We start from the raw sequence: 22,789 nt of genomic DNA, 5'->3' as shown, positions 1-22,789 counted from the left end.
CTAAGGTGACTCAATCAAGATAATGCCGAGGTTTCTGTGAGGACCGGAATTACTAAGGGGTCAGCTCATTTAGAGACTTCCAGACCAGGGTATATATATTTATAGACATAACACTAACAACCCCAACATCTATGGATTAAAGGAATTATATATATATATATGTATATGTATATATATAGTATATACCGTATATATATTGCATCCATATAATAAAGGCCATTATCTACACTATACTAGTAATAAAGCCAATATCTTTAAGTACAATATCACTCGTCAACGCAGCCTGTTTGATGACATGATACACAGTTCTCAGACTAACTGGGCGGGGCCTACAAGCCGACGCAGCGTCATCTCCGCCATGCCTGGCGTCCTCGCCCCGCCCCCTACTCCTTACTCCCGCCGTCCTTTCGCTTCCCCCCTCCCGGCTGCTACTGCTTCTTGTGCCCTAGGACCGCGCCTTGTCTGTTATTACGGGGGGTGAGACAAAAAAAGAAAAAAACAAAAAGGACGAGGGGTGTTACCGAGGCTGCAATTTACATCAATAAGGGAGCTATAGCATGGCAGCGGGAAGGACCAGCTCCTATTCGTCTCCATCCTCCAGCTTTAACGCTGGTTCTGGGAACAGCCACACTGCGACGGCAGGTAGTGAGGACGAAGATGGACACAACCTATGGTTAGTGCTCGTGCCTTGGTCGCTGTTATTCTTTACTACCCGCGAGGCCTCTCGAGTAGTGAAACAGCATCCTCAATGAATGGGAGTGGCTGGGGCCTGGCATCCTCGCAGCGCTGCCTCGCATATTACCATTAACTGCCTCGCATATTACCATTAACTGCCTCTTATAGCCCCATTCATTCTTAACGTTATCTGCCCATGTTGACAAATGTAACGGTCCCTTATGGTCCCGAAAAGACTGGGGGGGCGGGTCTTATGCCCACATTTGCCAGGTAACCCTTTCATGGTGTAACCGTTTGTACAGGGGAGTACTGAGCAAAGAGCGCGTGGCCAAGTAGCCGGTGTAAATATTTTTTTTTTGCTGTCAGTTACACGGTAAACATGTGTAGTGTGTGTTGGGCATGGTGTACCTGTCACTTGTGTGCGTGGCGCATGCGCGTTATGCAAGAAGTGGCGCTGGGCAAGGTGTGTCACGTGCTGCACTGACAGCTGGGCGGGGCCCGGTGTGTTTATGAACAATGACAGATAGGGGTGCTCTTTGTACTGATTGTTTATTCCTAGCTGCTACTGGGGTAGGGTGTTGTACAATGTTTACAGTTCAGGTGTAGGCAGATTAAGAATCAATGAAGATTCCCAGCAATGATGAAGATTACAAAATATGTATGAAGTCATCTACTAAATAAACTGGAACATAAGGAACAGACTCCATGAAATAGGTGGTAACCAATCATAGACTACGATTCCTGGGTAAAAACACACTCAAGTGATCTAATAGATAAGAAACACACTGCTTTATGTGGTTATTTAGAACTTTTGAATTATATATTTTTTATAGCTTTAATGTTCCCTCTATGATGTTCCATTCCAAGTAGAATGGTTAAAAAAAGCCACCAAAGAAAAGCCAATCATCTTCCAGGAAAGGAGGCTTTTGATATATATATATATATGTGTGTGTGTGTGTGTATATATAAATATCAGGTAATGGGTGTAACCAAGAAGAGATTGTGCTGATATCTGGACTTTTTGTATTCTGTGTAATGCTGTGTAAGGTAGACTGATAAATTGGTCTAGTAGCTATTATGCAGGTGTGGTATAATAAGTCTTATGACATCTTTGCTTGGCAAATGAGAGTTGGCAACAGAGGTGACAAAGTGCAAAAAATATTCTGCACAATTTATACAGTATACTTGGTTTCATTTTGTATTGTCTTATTGCTATAGCAACCTATAGAATGTTGCTGCTGATGGGACTGTTCCGATTGTTGGCATGGTGATAAGTAAACTGAATTGGTCTTTTGTAAATAACCTCCAGAATTTTTGTTACCGTGGATTAGTGTGAACAATAAAGCATAGTTCTGTGAAGCGCTCTCAGTAATGAAAGATACTAATGGTGACAAATACAACAACTGAAAAGGCCGGGAGGCAGGCAAAGTAATATGTGAAATGGCATTGATTAACACTTTAATATTATTCCCATCCCAATTGAACTTCTGGTCCCGGAAGAGCTTGGGTGGCCCTGTATTAAGCATAGTTAAATCAGTGAGATTTCCTCGGGCACCTCACACGATGCATTACAGGGCTGGTTCAGTTCTTAATGCTAAAGAAACTTAATAGTGTTGGCTCTCTTTATAGTGAATATGTATGTGAAATATGATTGTGAGAGAGACAGAAGTGTCAGTGTAATGCCTGAAGTGGTTATTAGCAGTGCAGGGACTATGGTGTTGATCCACTACAGTGTTTTACAGTTGATTACAGTGACTAAAACGTTAAACTGAAACTGATGACTACTGAAACCAATGGAAACTCTTTACAGAAGTGCAGACAGGGGCTCGACCAGACCCCCACAGGCTGCATTCAAAAAAGGCGATAAGTACATCGCATGCAGGGAGATTCGCTGAAGACATCTCCTGTAAGGAAAATGGCTGGGAAGCAGAGCATTTGAAAAAGAGCACAAAAAATGTAAAGGACCGCGCAGCTATCATTTGCATTAAAGTGTATTCTGTAAGTAGAATTATGTGGATGCTTTAAATATTTCACATAACATTGCACTCTTAAGCACTATGGTTTTGAACCACATGCTTGGTGTCTCAGAGATTCTAGATGTGGAAAAGAGACAGAAATGTACCGCAGTCGGTGGAAACAGCAAGTAGATGCAAAAAGCTAATAAGAAATAAACTATTTAAACGGCAAATGCCCCAGAGTACGGAGTGTGGCCTGGAGTACTGCAGACAAAGCAGCTTTCTAGTACTCGCTCTCTAAACAGACATGCAGTGGAAGAAATGTCTAGGACAACAGCCACACCACCTTAATATAAGAGATGTAGAAAGGAGAGGCTGGGAATACATTTTTAGAGACATACGGTATAGTCTGGTACGCTAAGCCGTGGTCCTTCAAGCTTGGGACCCAGTAATGGGTGGTGAGATGTTCTCCCTCAGACATCACAGTGCCGAACACTGCACGGTAGCAATTAATGCGGTTATTTCTGTTGCAAATAATTTATGTGGTAATGAAATACGTATAAAGATTCATCTTATTACTGTCCTCCACATTTGAGTGCTTTGGCCGTGTTTGCCTCGTTAGCAAAAAGTTACCTGGCGTGCTCTGTGAAGGAACAGAAAGGGTCACGACTGTATGTGACTGGGTCACGGGGCAAATGTCTGGAGAGCACTAAGCCAATGTAATTAATAAAGCAAAAATTCAATAAATAATTGTTTATGTGCCAGTAAATGTGCTTGTGACTACCAGTAGCTGTTGTTGACGCTTGCACAGGCAGATAAGGGGACGTTCCCAAGCATGGACCTTTGGAATGTCAGCAAATATCTTATTTGTGTGTCTTTCTGAATCAACTCCCAAAAGAACACCAGATATCCATGATGAGTGGAAACTGGCATGTTTAGGTGTTAAACCCTGGTCTTGAAAGCCCGAGAACCTGCAAGAAGCGACCATCTCTCTTGGTGCGCTTTGTCTTCTAAAACAGCCACGTGCAGCTATCGCTCATGTCCAAAGATGGTGTTTGATTTGCCGAGCTGCTTTATTCAGTATTTGCAATGTTATTAATCTCTCATTAAAATATACAGTATTGTGGTGGTCCACAGTGCAGTAATCTGGGCAGTGGATTATTACACAAAGGACCGTTTCAGCCTATAGAGATTGAAGTCTTTAGGGTCTGTTTACTGAAAGGAAAGGTTACATCAGTGAGTTTTATTTAGTCTTCTCACCCTTAAATGATGCATTATAGAGGGCCATCTTAAGGGCCCTTAATAATGAATACTGAACTATGGGAGTTGAAACCACAACTCTTGCCAACTCTCCCTTTAGTGAATAAATGCTTTGGGCACAATGCTCCTTATTTCACTTGGGCGCACTAGATACGTAGAATGAAGGTTAACCCTGTCCTGAATTCACTTTACTAAAGGAGCATTCAAGTCCCATTTGGGGTCTTTCACGAACTCTAGCGAATGTAAATGAATGCTCACAATTTTTTTTAAATGTATTTTTAGGGAGTTTTGAAACCACTCTTTCTTGCTTTTTAAAAGACAACTGTAGTGAGACATTTCTTAAACACATAACATAATTGCAGTAAAACTTAAATATAGAAAATACTTTTTTCAGCTCCTCACATGGCATGCCCACTTCCGTATTGCATAGAATATTGGTTGAATCCGACCGAAGATGCGCGTCCCCATCTGTTTATGACGGTGCACGCATCCCTCCGATATTCTATGCGGTATGGTGGGTCTAGCATGGTATGTGGGGAGTGTGAGAATTTTCTATAATCTTTCATTAAAGTTTTACTGCAATTATGTTATTAGTGCTTGAGGAATTTAAAAAAAAAAAAAATTCTCCCTACACTTGTCCTTTAAGCACATCGGCACATACTTAAAGTCAATGTGAGCTGAACCGGCATTCTTTTATATTTGTAACATTGCGTGTGAAGTGAATTCATGCTGGGGGGAAGAAAGTGAGACTAAACCTCCCTAAAGCAATAAAATTGTGCAACATTGACTCATTGAGCATAAAATTAATTGCTGTGTACAGTGATGTCGGTTAGCATTGACAAAACATGATGTTCTCATTTGTTCCAATAAACTTATTTTATCTTTAGACCTAGAGGCAGCCATTGTTGCCAGTCATGTGACATGTTGAGTGGCTTTCCTTGTTCAGACTCCACACTGAGCTGATTCTTTATGGGGTGATTAATCACAGCCGGGTTTGTTTACTATAGTCTGGTAACAGATCTAGAACACATTCAAATGGCTTATATCCATTATATATAACTGTCTATTATTGCCCTTAAACAGTGTTATAAATATAAAAACGTGTTTGTATTTTATGAATCTTACTGTAATTATTGAATAACATTTACTGTATGAATATATATATATATACACTGTTATGCTATCAATAACCACTAACTATCGAGTGTAAAGTCAGAGTCCACACTCCTTGTTTTCTGCAATTAACAATATTTATTAAGAGAGGCTAAACAAATTAACAACACATATACAAATTACTATAAGTTAGTATATGCTGTTACCAAACTATCTATTCATTGATTGAATGGAAATAACAAAGAAACAGCAGGATAAGCCTGTAAACACGTGATACAATTACCACTCCCTTGTGATCATCTCCACGCAGACTCAGAGAGAGAGAGAGAGAGAGAGTTGGCAGGACTTTATAAGCACAATAAGTCCTCCTTCTGCTGGACACTCCCCTGGTAACCTATCTTCTCCAGTGACCCTTAGAGACCAAGGTGATAGAAAAGGGAAAGGACATTGCACTGGGGGAGGGAGTGGAAGGTGACCATATGTCCTAACTGATTTGCCATGTGCTCTGCAGAGAAGAATCTCCATTAATGTTTCAGACCATTTTAAGGTCATGTATAGAGAGGCTTTGCCCATTGGATCTCTGCATCATAACACCATTACACTTCATTGGCATACAGTTGGTTGTCAATCATGCCTTCCTTTTTACATCCCTCCTTTTGACAATGAAGTGGATGAGACTCCTGGACTCTATAAAACCCACTGGAGACAAGAGGGATAGCGTACCTCGCAGTGTATCTACTATGTATGCATGCCCAGCCCGCTATTTACAGAGTTCTTTCCATTTGCATTCCATAATGGAGGTGATATACTCTGGCAATCAATGACTTCAGGTAACAACACATACAAACTTGAATAACAATACATACTACAGAAACACACAATACAATAATAAATGGATGTATGAATAAGTTCCCCAGAGCAGTACCCCATGTTGATTAGAGAAAGTATTAGCTAACTTTTGCCACCAAGTTGTACTAGGAGTGTCAGTTAACAACTGTAGTGCTGCTGTCATACTGGCTATGTCTACTGCATTCACTAACCCAACCCAGTTCCTACACCTCCCAGAACTGTGTCCACAACCCCTCTTCTATATCTATTTTTACCCCTTTCTGCCCACCTTATTAAAGCTCTTTCCATAGTACAGGTAATTCTGGAACAATTTTGAAAATGTGTAGAAATTTAAAATGTGTAGACACTAACCAGTCAGTTTTACATCCCTACCACTTAAAACTACAGTAAATTTTTCCCAAACTGACCCTTTACATTCCCAATCATCTTAATTGCCCTGGTTATCTACCCCAAATCCCAAAATATTATTTATTATTTCCCCAAAAATTTCAACAACACCCCCACCCCCACTGAGTATTACATATAAACACATATCATATACATTGTCACCACTCCATATTTTAGTACATCCTTCTATTCCATTGGCGTAATTCCCTCTGCGGTCTCGAGAGGGCGGAGTGATGCCCAGATCAGTCCAAGAGCTGTTTCCAGTATAATTGCCTTCAGGATGTTGGTCAAATGAGTTTGTGTTAAGTTCAAGTATTGGAAGATTCATTTTTGGTATCTGTATAACTTCCATTATGTTGCTGAGTGGATGGAGTTACATTCAGTTCCAATAGGGAATTATTATCGGATTCACATGTCCTGAATTGTTTAAGGAAATGCAACATGACCGGAAAGATGTTGAGCTTCATTCTTCTTAGAATATTATTTCACTTTGTCATACTTCGGGCACCTAAAAAGATCAAGCAGAAGCATCAATCCTTAGCAGTTAACTCTGTATCTGGAGCACAAGTCCCTTTATATAATTTACACTGATCTACATGCACCCACTTATATCCAGGCTGCCTTCTGGCCTTTTTGGGGTTAGACCTCTGTCTCGAATTACATAGGGCCCTTCCCAATTTGCATCCCAGGGAGAATTTTTCTGAAAATTTTTAATCATTACTAACCCCCCCTTCTCAAACAGAGTTTGAGGTGTGCATAAAATTTTGCAATCTGTTGGGGCCATATTGGAGGCAGCAAAGTGAAGCAATGAGTTTAATTGCTCCTGAATTTGGGAGAGATACTGGTCTCTAGATACAGATTCTCTCAGTGGAGTTGAAAGTTGTGGTTCACCTGGATGGCCTAGTGCCATTTTTCTCCCTGTCATTAATTCATATGGAGAGCACCTAGTGGCATTAGAGGGTGTAGCTCTGATAGCCATGAGTACTGCTGGGAGATGGTTAACCCATGATTTGCCATGTTGTACCAGCATTTTAGATAACCTGGACAGAGTATGATTCATTCTTTCCACTATACCGGATGACTGGGGATGATATGGTATATGAAATCTCTGCTGTATTCCTAATAGAGAACACAGGTTTTTGCATATCTCTCCACAAAACATTTTGCAAAGGTCTACCAGCATTCCTTGTGTTCCCATTACATCTGCACCCAGTATAGTACCTTCAGTGTTTTTACTTTGCCAGATCGGTATTTCCTTACTCCACTGAGCACTTAAAGTCAAGGTCACTTGTGGAATAAGAAATGCTTGAGACTGGGAACCACCAAGTCCTACAAGAAATGTCTTTTTCGCCCCAGAAGGAGGACTTAATGGTAGATCGGTTAATGTCACTGAAGCTCCTGTATCAATCAGAATCTTAGTGTGATGTCCTGCCATAATACCATGCACGTATGGACGTCCGGAATGGTCCCTTAATGTTTTACAAATAGGAACCATATCGTCCAGTGCTAGTCAATCTGAAAATAAAATTAGAGGAGCCTCATCCCCTGGTTTCAGTTTGTGGTCATTAGTAACCGCTCCTTGTACTGCCATCATTCTCAGAGCCTCCCGCGCCGGACCATACAGATTGGTCCTAGGCAGAGGGTTAGAATGATGTTCCTGACCTGCCTTTTCAGGACTGTTATTTCTTTTCATCTTTACAGATCCTCTTTGATCACTTTCTTTGACAGACCAGGGGGATGGACTAACATGCCATCCCTCAGTCACCCTTTGGTCTCTCTTGGCCTTTCTACATTCTTTCTGTCTATGACCATTTTTATTGCAATAATAACAAATCCCTCTGAAGGGAATCTCAGGTAGAGATTGCTTCCCTTCATTGGTAGTTACAATCGCAACCTTGCTCTGTCCTATGACTCCTTTCCTCATTAAATTCTGCCTGGCCTTCCCTATGATGGTCAATACCCCTTCCAAAGTATCTTTTTCCTCTGCCATCATCTGCACTCCAAGGTCTAAGTAAGTGAATTTTTTTACTAGGTATTGCAGTAGATCAGGAGGAGTTTGATCTGGTGGAATGCGGTGGGTTAGCCGATAGACTTGCTCAAATTTGGAAGCAAAAACCCACGGATCATCTTGTAAATTCACCTTCATCTCAGCAAGTGAATGACTATCTAAATCTCTGTCTCCTGTTACAAATTTGGAGACAGCTCTAAGTCTGTCTCCCTCTGTAGCCCATTTATCATCTTTAAACCAATCTCGGTCTCGATTAATAGGACCATTTATGGGTGGATTAAAGCTACATGCAATGCTGCTTGGGGCCCACATTTTAAGCATCATACATGCCTCTTTCGGAGAGAGCATATATTGTTTAACTGCTGATTCGAAATAAGACATGTTTGAAAGGACATCTGTTTTACAGTCATATGGGGGAAAGAGGGGCTTTAACTTCATCAGCTGTTTCATCACCTTATCTCTATCCTGCTGCTGTAGAATTTTAGCAGTTTGCAGGGTGGCAGATGTCCTGCTTTTAACACTAGGTGAAACAGATAAAGGGTCCATAAAATGCGGTATTGCTGGCTTTGTTACACGAGGGGTTAATACAGGGATACCACCATTATCTAGCTCATCCAGTATACGGTTTCCTATGTTTGTTCCTGGGTTCTCACTCTCTACAATACTTTGTGCCTCTTCTTCTTCTGCACATGTTTCCCCCTGGCTGCATACAGCAACTGGGGTTTGCGTGGCTAAACATGTCCTAAGGGATGATATCAACTCTCCTCTCGCTTCGTAATTGTCCTCTAATGTGTTTACATAATCTCCATTTAATCCACAGGTTGGACAATCACTATATTTACTTGTGTTGTTTATTATGGAGGCCACAGGAGTGTGCCCCACAAGTATACGGTTCAACTGATTCCTCAATAACTTCAGCAACTTCATACAGTTCTGGATTTTCAGTCTATCTTTATTCAGGCACCACTTCTTATTGTCTACTCTGCAATTCTCTTTCTCACATTGCAACCACAAGCTATGCATTTGTTTAAATTCATTTTCATTTTCCATCATTAATGGGTCAAAAGTGCTAGCTTCTGCATACTGTGCTACAATTTCCATTCTAATATATCAAAAAATAAATTATAATTTACTCACACGACTTGTGTCTTCAGACTGCAGGCAATCAAATGGTGTGCACCCCACTTTGAATCCTCAGTCTGGATAAAATGCGATCCTCCAGAAATGATGTCCGGCTTACTAATTGCGTCTCACTCTGGTTGCCTCTTAGGATCTCTCACGTCTTGGCCCGAGACGTATTGCAGAAAACGCTTCCAGCAAATAAAACAAAATCGGTTCGGTTATTTTGTCCCTTTTAGCTCACTTGTATCTGGAGAAAACTGGATTGTCCCCCCTTGCCAGTGAGCAAAAAGTGGTAAAAAATAATTACCTGGCTCGCCAAATGTTATAAATATAAAAACGTGTTTGTATTTTATGAATCTTACTGTAATTATTGAATAACATTTACTGTATGAATATATATATATATATATACACTGTTATGCTATCAATAACCACTAACTATCGAGTGTAAAGTCAGAGTCCACACTCCTTGTTTTCTGCAATTAACAATATTTATTAAGAGAGGCTAAACAAATTAACAATACATATACAAATTACTATAAGTTAGTATATGCTGTTACCAAACTATCTATTCATTGATTGAATGGAAATAACAAAGAAACAGCAGGATAAGCCTGTAAACACGTGATACAATTACCACTCCCTTGTGATCATCTCCACGCAGACTCAGAGAGAGAGAGAGAGAGAGAGTTGGCAGGACTTTATAAGCACAATAAGTCCTCCTTCTGCTGGACACTCCCCTGGTAACCTATCTTCTCCAGTGACCCTTAGAGACCAAGGTGATAGAAAAGGGAAAGGACATTGCACTGGGGGAGGGAGTGGAAGGTGACCATATGTCCTAACTGATTTGCCATGTGCTCTGCAGAGAAGAATCTCCATTAATGTTTCAGACCATTTTAAGGTCATGTATAGAGAGGCTTTGCCCATTGGATCTCTGCATCATAACACCATTACACTTCATTGGCATACAGTTGGTTGTCAATCATGCCTTCCTTTTTACAAACAGTATTAGTCTCATACACTTGTAGAAAATCCAGAACTTGCACAGAATATGCTAGCGTGTGTGTTTGTGTGAAAGTACAATGCACGCATGTCAACAAAAACATATTTATGTTCAATCACATCTCGGTTTTGAAGGACAGCAGACCCTGCCGTGTGCCGAGTACCCAAATGTTTCCGGCTTGTTAGGTCTTTTTCAAGCTGGGCTTTTGAAAACATTCAGCTCGGTAAATTCGTTGGTTGGCGTCTATTGTGGAATAAAAGTTGAGTCTGCTTGATTTTCAAAGGGATTTTTCAGTAGGATCCCACACCGTGTCACCTGCAACTGCGTCATTGCGTGTACATGAGGCCTTATTACTGCATTGCATATGCTTACTACACAGTGTGCGTCAGCCACTTGGCTTTCTCCTTGTACTATTAAGTGACCTCCCCATTTGTTCCAGTATTGCATATTGGAGTCCATTTTACATTCCAGTGCAGTTTACTGCATGAAGATCGGTCAAGATCAGGGTTATTGTACACGTCTTTACTCAACTGTGGTTTCCCACTAAGTTCACCCCTCAAAAAATAAAGTTTTTAAAAAAGGTATTTGTCCTGATTTTGGAAACACCGAATATGCCTGGTATTTTCATCTATTTTGGAGGTTACCAGGCTAAATATGAATAATTTAAAAACTAGATTTTTTTTTTTTTTTTTAAAGTGATATTTGGAGTTGGGTCCCAATAACAGCTAGAAAAGGCATATTTTAAGACATTATATACAAACACAGTATTTCGGTATGTCTATACCCATGATATCTACCGTATTGGCTCGAATATAGGCCGCACTTTTTTCCCCCACTTTAAGACTTTAAAGTGGGGGTGCGGCCTATATTCGGGGTCTAGTGCCCGACGCCCGGGACATGCAGTCCCGGGCGCCGGGCAGGCAGCGGGGTTAGGATACAGATCCCCCGCAACGGTGCAGGGGACCTGCATCCTACTCTCGGATGTCCTCAGACAGCCTCCCCTGCCAGCACTTCCCACGGGGGGGTGCCGGCACGGGAGGTTGTCTAAGCGCATCGTCTGGACGGTCACCGGCTGCAGCGATGCGGGTAAACAGCCTCCGGGTTGTTTACCCGCATCGCCGCAGCCGGTGACCGTCCAGACGATGCGTTTTACCTCTGCCCCCAAGACTTACCGGAGCAGACTCCCGGGTGTCTTGCGGGGCGCCGGCGGGGGACATCTACGCAATACGCGTATACAACTTCCGGTTGTATACACGTATTGCGTAGATGCCCCCCGCCGTTCCCGCAAGACACCCGGGAGCCTGCTCCGGTAAGTCGGGGGGAGGAGGACAGTGGCATCGTATCTCGGGGAGGGAGGACAGTGGCAGCATATCTCGGGGGGGGGAGGACAGTGGTAGCATATCTCGGGGGGGGGGAGACAGAGTGGCAGAATGTTTTTTTTTTTTGGTGCTTTTTAAAGAAAAAAACTTTTTCTTTAAAAAAGCACCAAACTTTTAGGGTGCGGCCTATATACGGGGGCGGCCTATATCCGAGCCAATACGGTATATACAATTACTGAAATGACTTATGATTTGTATTCGGCAACACCTGAGGAATACAGTTTAATGCTTGTCCTGTTTCTCAGATATTGTTGGGTCAGATTTGGAATATGTGCATTTCCGTTTCCATTTTGACAGATTACTTGGTCCAGGTCTCATTTGAGACACATTAGAGGTCCCATATTTCAAGTTAACCCCATAAAACTATATACATTCCTTAAATGCACGCCCCTTGAAGATTTCAGAGACACCCCACTTTCTAGCTGGTCCGCTGCAACCACAGATATAACCGGGAACACAAATGTTTGAGGTTTTTCTTGTACTATTCCACCTTTCAGTCACTTTTTGGATGGATGCTATACATTGGGCTTGCCTGGAACAAAAAAGAAAACACAAAAATGTAATCACATCTTTTGATCACATAGATACCCCATGTGTGTGGTATGTGAGTGTTACACGGACACAAGAGACCCTCATGCACACCACAACCGTGGAATAGCCTCCCGGTCACTATGAAATCTTCCTTCAGTCTAAAGAGATCTCGTTCGGCATACCTCAATGCAGAAGGCGACTGTAATCATGGTGTTTTCTCACTGGTTTGAGTTCTATCTTTGATGTACATTTGTAATTTAATATAATTTTGTACTTTTAATATTATATTCTAACTTATTGTAATGCAAATGCAAGGTTTGGGAACCAAGAATGTGTTCTTCCTGGCAAAACACTTTTATAAATAAATATGCAGTATAAAACAATGTTTTGGAGTAGGTAGTTCCAGAGTTAGTTAATTTAATTGTCTCACAGGTTAAATCCAAGGAACCTCTAGGCAGGCTGGAGAGCTATTGACATATTTATGGAGTTCTCAAATACAAAGAGACGCTCTTCCAAGATAGTCTTAGCTAATCATACTCTACGGGTTTTAGGCAAACTGCAGAATGAAGAGCAACCACCAGGACCATTTTATTGGTTTCCACAATTAGATCTTTGCCATAGAAATCCTTCTTATAATTAAAGCCCATTGTTTAATGATCATCATGTTGTATGTTCAATGTAGAGCTGGAACTTGAAACACTCAGTTGAGGAACCGTTGAGTGTTGAGGAACTGAAGAATTAATTGGGATATACTGTCTCTCCATGTTTTAGGTCCTCGATCCTCAGTGAGGTCTCTACTCGCTCCCGATCTAAGCTGCCATCCGGGAAAAATGTGCTATTGCTGGGTAAGTGAAGACTATTTACAACTTTAATAAAGAAGATATGTGGAAGGGGAAGCGCTCAAGACCGTGAAGTAATTAGTTATGTAGATTTTGCCACCCTTTAACTCTTTTTTACTGTGGTAAAATTTGCATTGCTGGAATTACTCTTATATAGAACACACACTATTTATATCACCTACGTGTTATGCTTTTTAAAGGCTTTAGTACAACTCCCAAATGCATATGTACAACATGTTCACTCACCCGTGTTTAGATATGTTTTGTCTCTTTGTTACGACACCAGTATCTGTTTACCGTAATGTCCTGCAAAATGATTACCTACAGAGGTATAAATGTCACATTAGTGTCTTACGAACAAGCTGGGATGGTGTGATATTTTGCTTGCTGTATACCATATGGGAGTAGGGAGATTTGACCTTCTAGAAGTAAAATACCAAACTGGCAAGTTAAATGTCAGTATGTGCAATCAATGTGGTTTTGAGGTCTACATTTTACAGTTTAGAAGTGTGATAAAAATTTGATATTCTACTGCAGCCCCCCCCCCTCTTGTTATGGCGAAATAGTTTCATGTAATAATTTGTGTTGGAGTGTGTTTCAACATGTGCAAAAATCATTCTTTCCGATGTGGCAGGTTTTAAGAATTGTTGGATTCCACCCCGTGCCATCTGTGTCATTAGGCACACTATCCTGGAAAATATGATAACGTTCCACCAAGCTAAAAGGGGCAATACTAAGCGACTGGCAGCTGGGGCAATTTCAGTACTAAACTTTCTACAGTGTTCTTCTTTATTATTTTTTTCAAAATGATATATTTTTAAAGCGTGTTTCTCAACCTTAATGTTCCGCTATATCAGCTTTAACATCATTTTTGTTTGCAGGAGAGGATGGTGCAGGCAAGACAAGCCTGATAGGAAAACTTCAGGGAATAGAGGAATACAAGAAAGGAAGGGGAATGGAGTATCTTTATATAAATGTGCACGATGAAGACCGAGATGGCAAGTATTCTCCCGTTTTCTTCTCAGAGGAAATTTTAAATGGAAGAATGTATAACGGGATATGTTGGTGTCAACGGTTAGCAGGGTTAGAAGCTTCCTCTAATCCATTTTGTTAGCTATACTCTGCTCCTGATTTATATTTGAGACTTGCTGCGGTTCTTCTGGAGGCCAAATGTGCTTGTTTTGTCCTTGGATCTTGAAAGCGGCCTTGTATATTATTAAAGTTGATGTTCCAGTTAGATAAAACATTAATTATACTGTCCAGTATTTTAAGCAAGCTTAATCAGGGATCCTTGGTATCCTTTGATATCTCTTTAGGCAGAAGTATTCCCTTATAGCAGAGATGACTTCCTCGAGGATAGTTTATCCCTTTTCCTGTATTGTTTTGTCTCCTTATGCCCTGGTCCAAACTGGTACCATCTTCTCCACTTATCAAAATATTAAACACTCTAGTTAGTGATCAAATATACCCATTGCAGGTCTCTGAAGGCTTAAAGAGGTTCTAAACCCCCTTTTCACCCCCTTATTATGATGAATAAGCATCATTACATCATTCCTTTAAACCCTCTGCAGCTATACTACCACCAGAGCTTCCAATATAGGATGGATGAACCTTGGTGTAGGGATGATGCTATTCTGTGAGAACTTCGAGAGAATTGTTTCATGTATTTTGGATTTTGCTTCAGAGGGTTTTGGATTTGTGATAGTGGAACAAATAATTGCTGTTCTTTAAAATTTATAAGAATATTTCTCACAATGTAAAACGTAGGTTATTTTTAATAAACGTGAATGAAAGATTTAATCCTTTACTAGCGAACAGTGAATAGATTCCCATGGCAAAGTTAACATTCATCAAAAGGCGTCAGGGCGTCAGCTGCTCTTGGGCTTATATGACTATCTTTTTCTATTCTAGATCAAACCAGATGTAATGTGTGGATCTTGGATGGAGACCTTTATCACAAGGGTCTACTGAAGTTCGCCATGGATGCTAGCAGTATAAGGGACACATTAATTATGTTGGTGGTTGATATGTCCCGTCCGTGGCTAGCGCTGGATTCTCTACAGAAATGGGCTAGTGTAATAAGGGACCACATTGACAAGCTGAAGATCCCACCTGAAGAAATGAGAGATATGGAAGAGAAAAGTAGGTGCCTAGTTGAGTGTGTTTTTCTCATTCTGAAATGGAAGACTTAAGATATATCTTGCCAATGCAAGTAAACTACAGCTCGTGGATTTGCATACTCGTACGTATGCCTGCTATCATTAATTTTATATTTCTTTCTGATTTTTCTTTGCAGTGGTAAGGAAATTTCAGGAATATGTGGAACCTGGAGAAGAATTTCCAGCATCACCTCAAAGAAGAAACACATCTTCACAAGACGATCAGGATGACAGTGTTATTTTGCCACTGGGAGAACACACACTCACACATAATCTTGGCATTCCCGTTGTAGTTGTTTGCACAAAGGTCTGTTAAACATTTTTTTTTTAATTGTCTAGTTTATTTTTTTATTTCTCTTCTGTTTGTTTGTGTAATCCTTGGTAATAATTGCAATTAACACATAGTATTTTTTATTGTAATAGAAAATCTAATTTGAAAGGCATTAATGATACAAAGGAAACAAGGCTCCCAAGAGTGGTACAAAGTATTACTGAAGGAATTGGCATGTTTAATTACTGTCCTGTTTTGCACGTGGCTTCTTATGCATGAACCACGACTCTTGTTTGAGTTACGTAATTCCATTGAAAGTTCAGCTATCTTTAAAAAAGATGCAAGAGTCTCATACAATGAAGATTCTTCCTTTTCAACAAAATTTGTACTGTTTCTACAAAATGTCTTCAGTACAACGGTGAAAAAAAGATTGTAACTTGTCTCTTTTCTTGCTTTCATCGCAGTGTGATGCCATTAGTATTTTGGAGAAAGAACATGACTACAAAGATGAGCACTTTGACTTCATTCAGTCACATATCAGGAAGTTCTGTTTACAGTGTATCCTTTCTAGAAGTACATATAACGCGACTGGATAATTTATAAAAATGATACCCACTGAAATGTGATTTGCACATAAGCGGCTTGCATGGGAGGGAAACCTATGTGGAATATAGATGTGGAATCAATATGATTTTAGGAGCCATTGCTTAATCTCCATTAGTTGTTCAATCTAATGCCCACCCAGTTTGAAAAATGCAGACTGGATGGATATTATGGTTCTTATCATGTTTCTAAGAAGCATACGGGTTTCTTTGGTGCCATCCAGTAGAGCTGGAGAAATCCAATATGCTAGCTGACCAATAGCTCCTAAATGTTTAAGCCTTAGTTTTTGCCTTTTTTGTTTAAATCTTTTTATTAGCAATGTTCACCAAGCAGAAACATATGACATAAAGGTCAACAGCCGCACTGTCAAGAAACAGGGACAGTACGAGCCCAAGGACAAAAAACATACATGGAATGCACTAGTAAAGTCAACGTTCTTAGAGGGTGTATAACAAGGATCACCGAGTATAGCGTAACATGTCAGAGACATAGAGATGGACCAGGGAGGTCCAACCATACGAATGTGCGGCCGACCATGAAAACAATATGGCGACAACAAAGCGGTTTTCTATTTTTACTCAGAGGTGGCAAGAGACCACTCCTGAACGAGAGAGGAGAGACAGAGAAGGAAGAAAAAGAGAGAAGAGGGAGTAGGAAGGAAAGAAGGGAGAGAGAGAAAAAAAAAAAAAAAAAAAAAAAAAAAAAAAAAAAGGAAGGTCTCCAGGAACCTAGAGGCGCAGAACGGAACGAACCCTAACAGGATCCATGAAAGTAGATATCCAAGGGTCCCAAATCGCCTCGAATTTTGGCACTTCATCACGCAGGGCAGCCGTCAGTTTTTCCATAGTGAAGATATGCCAGATGTTAGCTGTGATTTCCCTCTGCGTGGGGGGAGGACCCTTCCAGTGTCGGGCGATTGCTTGTTTCACCGCCGCACAAACACGGTGAATAAGGCGGGAAGCGGTGGGGGACAGAGAGTCCGTTGTGTCCACGAGCAACAGTGCAAGTTCAGGGGATGGCATGATGGTAATGCCAAGCGCCCGCGACAACATATCAAAGCAGGAGGACCAAATTGGGCGAAGGTGGTCACACGCCCACCAGGCGTGGAGGTAGGTACCCGGTTCCCCGCAATTCCTAAAGCAGGCGCCGGCACTCCCCTGGGCCATGCGCGAGAGCCTCACAGGCGATAGATACCAGTGGGCCACAACTTTGTAAGACCTTTCACGGATGACCGTGTTGGCAGTGAGTGTATGGATACGTTCCGCAGCCTCATCCCACGATACGTCAGGGATTTCCTCCTGGAGTTCTCTATGCCATAAAGATCTGTAGGCCGGCGGCTGAGGAAAGAGCACAGACACAAAGTGAGCGTAGTGAACCGATATAGAACCGCGGAGGCGTTTGCGGAGTAGAAAACGCTGTTCGAAGGTCGTGAGGGCCGATAGATCCCCGGCACGAAGCAGTGACTGGGCAAAATGGCGCAGCTGTAAGTAGCGAAACAGTTCCGAGCCGGGGACACCGTAAGTCTCCTGGAGCGCAGGAAAGGAAAGCACCGCATTGCCTTTAGCCAATGCCCCAAGCCTGAACAAATCCGCATCTCGCCACCACCTGAATTTAGAGGCTTGAACACCATCTGGAAAGAGGGGATTTTGCAACAAAGGCGACATCTGGGATACAGAGCCCATGAGGGATAATTTACGTCTCCAGTTGCGCCAAACGGTGAGAGTAGTGGTGATCGCCGGTAAAGTGGGAGCCCCCGGGAGAACCAGAGGGTCCAGCCAGGGGACCACATGAAGGTCTGTGCAGGGCAGAAATCCGCGTTCCACGTCGATCCAGGGGAGAGTACCTGGGGGGAGGGACCAGGCTTCCAGTTGGGACATCCTGGCCGCCAGGTAGTACAGGTAGAAATTGGGAACCGCCAGGCCTCCAGAGCGTTTTGCTTTATACATAGTGTGTCTGTGGATCCTCGAGCGCCTGGAACCCCATATGTAGCGGAATACAGATGCTTGAAAAGAGTCAATCTCGTCCCTTCGAACTGGCACTGGAAGAGCACGGAAAAGGTAAAGGAGACGGGGCAAGAGAGTCATTTTTACCGCATAGATACGACCCAACCACGAGATAGGGTATTGGGACCAACGTTTAAGCTCTTTCCGAAGGGCTGCGAGGAGCGGAGGATAATTAGTCCTGTACAGGGAGTGAAAGTCATTGGTGAGGTAGACACCCAGATACTGCAACCTGGAGGATTGCCAAGCAAATTTAAATGAAGTCGCAATAGAAGAGCGGATTGGATCCGTCCAGTTGACATTAAGTGCCTCACACTTGGCCTCATTGATTTTATAGCCGGAGATCCGTGAAAACTCCCGAAGAGTGCCATATAAGTTAGGAAGGGAAACCACAGGATTGGTAAGCGTAAGCAAAACGTCGTCAGCAAAAAGGCTCAACTTGTACTGAGTGTCCCGGACCACGATCCCCGTGATATCTGGGTGTTGTCGGATAGCCGCTGCCAGGGGTTCAATGCAGAGTGCAAACAGGAGCGGGGATAAAGGGCACCCCTGACGGGTACCGTTCTTGATGTTAATAGAGGAAGATTCACAGCCCATCAGGGCTATCGTGGCGGAAGGTTGGTCGTAGAGCGTACGGACACCTCTCAGGAAGCCTTCAGTAAAGCCAAACTTCCGTAAAACCTCCCACATATACCTCCAGTCGACCCTGTCGAAGGCTTTCTCGGCGTCCAAAGCCAACAACAGGGATTCCTGGCCGGTGAGTCTGGCAACGTCAATGAGATCGACCGTTCGGCGTATATTGTCAGGAGCCTCCCTATTGGGAACAAATCCCACCTGATCCGGATGCACCAAGGAGGGGAGGACAGTCCCCAAGCGGGTCGCCAACATCTTTGCATACAGCTTAATATCCGCGTTGATGAGGGATATGGGGCGATAGCTACTACAGCTAGCGGGGTCCTTCCCCTCCTTGTGTATAACGATAATCTTGGCCATTTGCATTTCTCGAGTCGGGGGCACTCCCGTAAGGAACAAGTTGAACATTGAGAGCAGACGAGGCAATAACTGACGCTGGAATTTCTTATAATAAGAGCCTGGAAGGCCATCAGGCCCAGGGGCTTTAGACGCCTTGAGGGAGGCAATGGCGGCACGAAGTTCCTCTTCGCTAAAGGGCTCGCCGAGTTGCTCCACCTGGGCCGACGAGAGCCTGGGCAAGGATACCGAGTCCAGAAAAGCGTGAAGATGAGTCGGGTCCTGGGCTGTAAGGGGAGCTTTCTTGCCGTCAGAGGGTTTGGTAAAAAGACGCAAATTGGTCCGCTATATCGCGAGGGTGGACCCAGCTTTTGGCATTCGCGTCAATAATCTTCGTGATATTTTGTGCCTTCCTCTGGGAGCGCAATCTCCTGGCCAGCATCGTGTCGGGTTTATTGGCCTTTTCAAAGAAACGCTGTTTAGTGGCATTCAGCGAGTGCAATACGGCATCACTAAGGAGAAGGTTCAATTCCCCCTTCAGTTGGATCAGGTCGTGCAGCGCCGCAGCATCCAAGGAGTCCTTGTGCTTCGCTTCCAAAGCGCTCACTTTATCGGTAAGGGATGTGATAGCCTCTTGGCGCAGCTTCTTGCGACGTGCTTTGATACGGATAAAGGAGCCTCTAATATACGCTTTATGCGTCTGCCAAATCAAAAGCGGGTCCATGTCAGGCGTGTCGTTAAACGAAAAAAACTCATCCAGGTCACCCGAAATCTCCTCCAGCACCGATGGATCCGTAAGCAGAAACTCGTCCAATCTCCAGTGTTTGGGGCCCGGGTGCCAATCGAATAGGCGATAGATGCATTCAACAGCTCCATGATCGGACCAGATAATAGGATGAATCTTTGAGGAGCGGACCAGATTAGCTTGATGCTGGGCCACGAACAGATAGTCAATTCTCGAGTAGGATTGGTGAGGATGTGAGAAAAAGGTATAGTCCAACGCCCGCGGGTGGAGGAGACGCCACACGTCAACTAAAGCTGATGTCGTTGCAAAGTCTTTGAGATGTTTAGAATTGAGTGGAGGATGGGCCAGCAGAGCAGGGCCCCGTCTGTCTAAGTGTAGATCCCAGAGCGTATTGAAGTCACCCCCAACAAAGAATTGATGATCTTTCAGAGGCAACAGGGAGTCCGCTAGGGTGGAGTAAAAAGAGGCCGCCGAAGGAGAAGGTGCATAGACGTTAAGAATTGCTATCGGTTTATTGTGCAAGAGACCCGTGACAAGGAGGTACCTGCCCCATTTATCCTTCTTGGTCGAGTGGAGTTGAAAGCCAAGTGTCGTGTTGAGAAAAATGCTGACTCCGTTCTTCTTTTGTGAGGGGTGAGTGGCATGAAAGTGGGTGCCAAAACGTTTACCCCAGTATTGGGGGAGGTGAGAGGAGCGTAGGTGAGTTTCCTGGAGGAGGACAATGTCGGCGTGGAGTTTGTAGTAGTAGGACATCGCCAGTCTCCTCTTCTGGGGAGCGTTGAGCCCCTTGACGTTGTGGGAAACAATCTTCACATCACCAGACATTTAACCCGGTGGGGAGCAAGCTGAGAAAGGCCGCCTGGAGACGAGAAAAAAAAAAAAAAAAAAAAAAAAAAAAAAAAAAAGGGGAAGAGGGGGGGAAAAGAGAGAAGCAAAAGAAGCAGAAAAAGAGAGAAAGAGTAGAACAGAGAGCATACAGCACAAAACATGATACAGATAACGGTATATTGTGCAAGGCTGCACATAACAGAATAACCCGGCTAGCAACCTCCCCCGCCGAGACAACGGCGGTAGCAGAGGCTTGGCGCCAGATTGCATGAAGACCAGCATCGGTCTTAAAGGGGACCTAGCGGCACGTTCAACCTCAATGGCCTCCATGGCCCTCAATAACGTGATGCTACCTCTAGGCTGTGAAGTGTAGGTGAGTGCCCGAGGAAGACAAACAGATGTACGAACGCCGAAAATAAATGCCGATAAACGCCGAAAAATCATAAAATATAAGAACGGTAAATAATAAAAAACACGACATCCCGAAAAATAAACAATAAGCGTCGGTGAACCGGATCAGACCCCCACATCGAAGCCACCCAGATGGATCCTAGTAGGCATAGCAACACAGAAGGGGCTGCCCGCCACAGCACAGCAAACGGAGTCCGCAGAGTCCGCAACCCCCCAATACCCCAAAGGATACCAAGCTGGTAGTGAGTCCTGAAGCATGACGGGTCTCCCCGAAGTGGACGAAGCGGCGAGCAGGCTGGAGAGCCCGTCTGCGGCGGGGGCAGTCAAAGAGCGAGACGGCGCCAGAATTGTGGTGCACTACAGCCAGGTGGGCAAGGTGGTCGAGCCCAGGATGGGCAGGTCAGCCGGAGAACCGGAGCGGTGCGATGTGGCATCTCGATGGCCGGAGTCTGGAGAGATCCTAGTCTACGGAGCTGCTCGGGAGGAACTCGGGACGTCCGTCCAGTCATCCGGCGGGGTGGGTCCACGGTCCTGGCGACTTCTTTTGCGGCCCGATGTGAGGGGGGGAAGACCCAGAGCGTGAATGAACTCCACGGCCTCCGACGGGGACCTAAGGAGAAAGCTGGTACCCTCCTTAAGGACCTGGAGCGCGAAAGGGAATCGCCATCTATACGGCACATCGTGGGAGCGCAGGTGGGCCGTAACAGGTTGGAGGGCCTTGCGCCGCTGGAGTGTCCTGGCGGATAGATCCGCATAAAGTTGGAGCTCAACATTATCGAGACGCACCTGTGCGGATCTAGCTGCCTTCATGATGTCCTCCTTGAGTGCGTAGTCGCGTAGTTTAACGATAATGTCCCTGGGGTTGTCAGTCGCCTTGGGTTTAGGCCGCAACGCCCTATGGATCCTGTCCACGGCAACGTCTGACGGCGGGACAGCAGGCAGGAGTTGTAGGAGAATCCTGCGAAGCACCTCATCGGCGTCTTGGTACGTCTCCGGAACGCCCCGAATACGAAAATTGGCCCTCCGGGACCTATTCTCCAGGTCCTCCTGGGCATCGTGAAGCGCATCAATTTCGAGGCGAAGAGCAGCCACCTCCGTCTCCAGCACGTGTTGTCCCCGCCGCAGGTCAGTATGGGTGCGCTCCAGTACATCCGTGCGGGAGCCAATAGCTGTGATTTCGTGCGTCATTTGGCGCAATTCGGCGTGGATGTGGTCCATCAGGTCCTTCTTGACCGACAGGACCAAATCTTTAAGTTCCTCCACGTCTCGCTTAGTGCAGGAAACCGAAGCGTCGTCCTCGGGTAGGCCCGACGCCGCCATCATGGGAAGCGCGGGAGCCGCGGCCTCAGGAGTCTTCTTCTGGAAGATAGCTGGCACTGTCTTCCTCTTCGACAACTTGCGAGAGCCCCCAGTCATGCCGGGCGTCTCGGCAGTCAAGTTTCGAGCAAAAAATCGAGGTAGGTAGCCTTTAGCAGTGCAAATTATAGGGCGCCGTGGAGGAGCAGGTTCACTGCACGTCCATCTCGGAGTTCGGCCGGCCACGCCCCCCCAGTTTTTGCCTTTTTTGTTGAACTCTATGGTATAACTTGCAGGCTACTAAAAAAACATGATGTTTTTCTATGTCTTCCTGGCTCCTAACTTAGAAATTCCAGCTCTGCTTTGGATGCAAATTTTAAGTATTT

General features: G+C 43.9%; 1 protein-coding gene across 3 annotated transcripts in view; it reads left to right on the top strand.

The window, feature by feature from the left end:
* Window positions 1-365: 365 nt before the first annotated feature.
* Window positions 366-22,789, top strand: part of DYNC1LI1 (dynein cytoplasmic 1 light intermediate chain 1) — a 29,453-nt gene continuing 7,029 nt past the window's right edge. For 2 of the 3 annotated variants that reach the window (XM_053466378.1, XM_053466376.1), the window contains exons 1-6: window positions 367-673; window positions 13,054-13,127; window positions 14,003-14,119; window positions 15,033-15,263; window positions 15,418-15,587; window positions 16,016-16,109. In XM_053466378.1, the coding sequence (XP_053322353.1) occupies window positions 558-673; window positions 13,054-13,127; window positions 14,003-14,119; window positions 15,033-15,263; window positions 15,418-15,587; window positions 16,016-16,109 (802 nt within the window). In that variant the 5' untranslated portion in view covers window positions 367-557. Of the gene's footprint in view, window positions 674-13,053; window positions 13,128-14,002; window positions 14,120-15,032; window positions 15,264-15,417; window positions 15,588-16,015; window positions 16,110-22,789 lie in introns of all 3 variants that reach the window. The other variant, XM_053466377.1, reaches the window with a different exon arrangement.

This window comes from Spea bombifrons, chromosome 5, assembly GCF_027358695.1.
Source record: "Spea bombifrons isolate aSpeBom1 chromosome 5, aSpeBom1.2.pri, whole genome shotgun sequence".
In the NCBI taxonomy this organism is placed as follows: domain Eukaryota; kingdom Metazoa; phylum Chordata; class Amphibia; order Anura; family Pelobatidae; genus Spea; species Spea bombifrons.
This window is presented reverse-complemented; position numbering and strand designations above follow the sequence as displayed.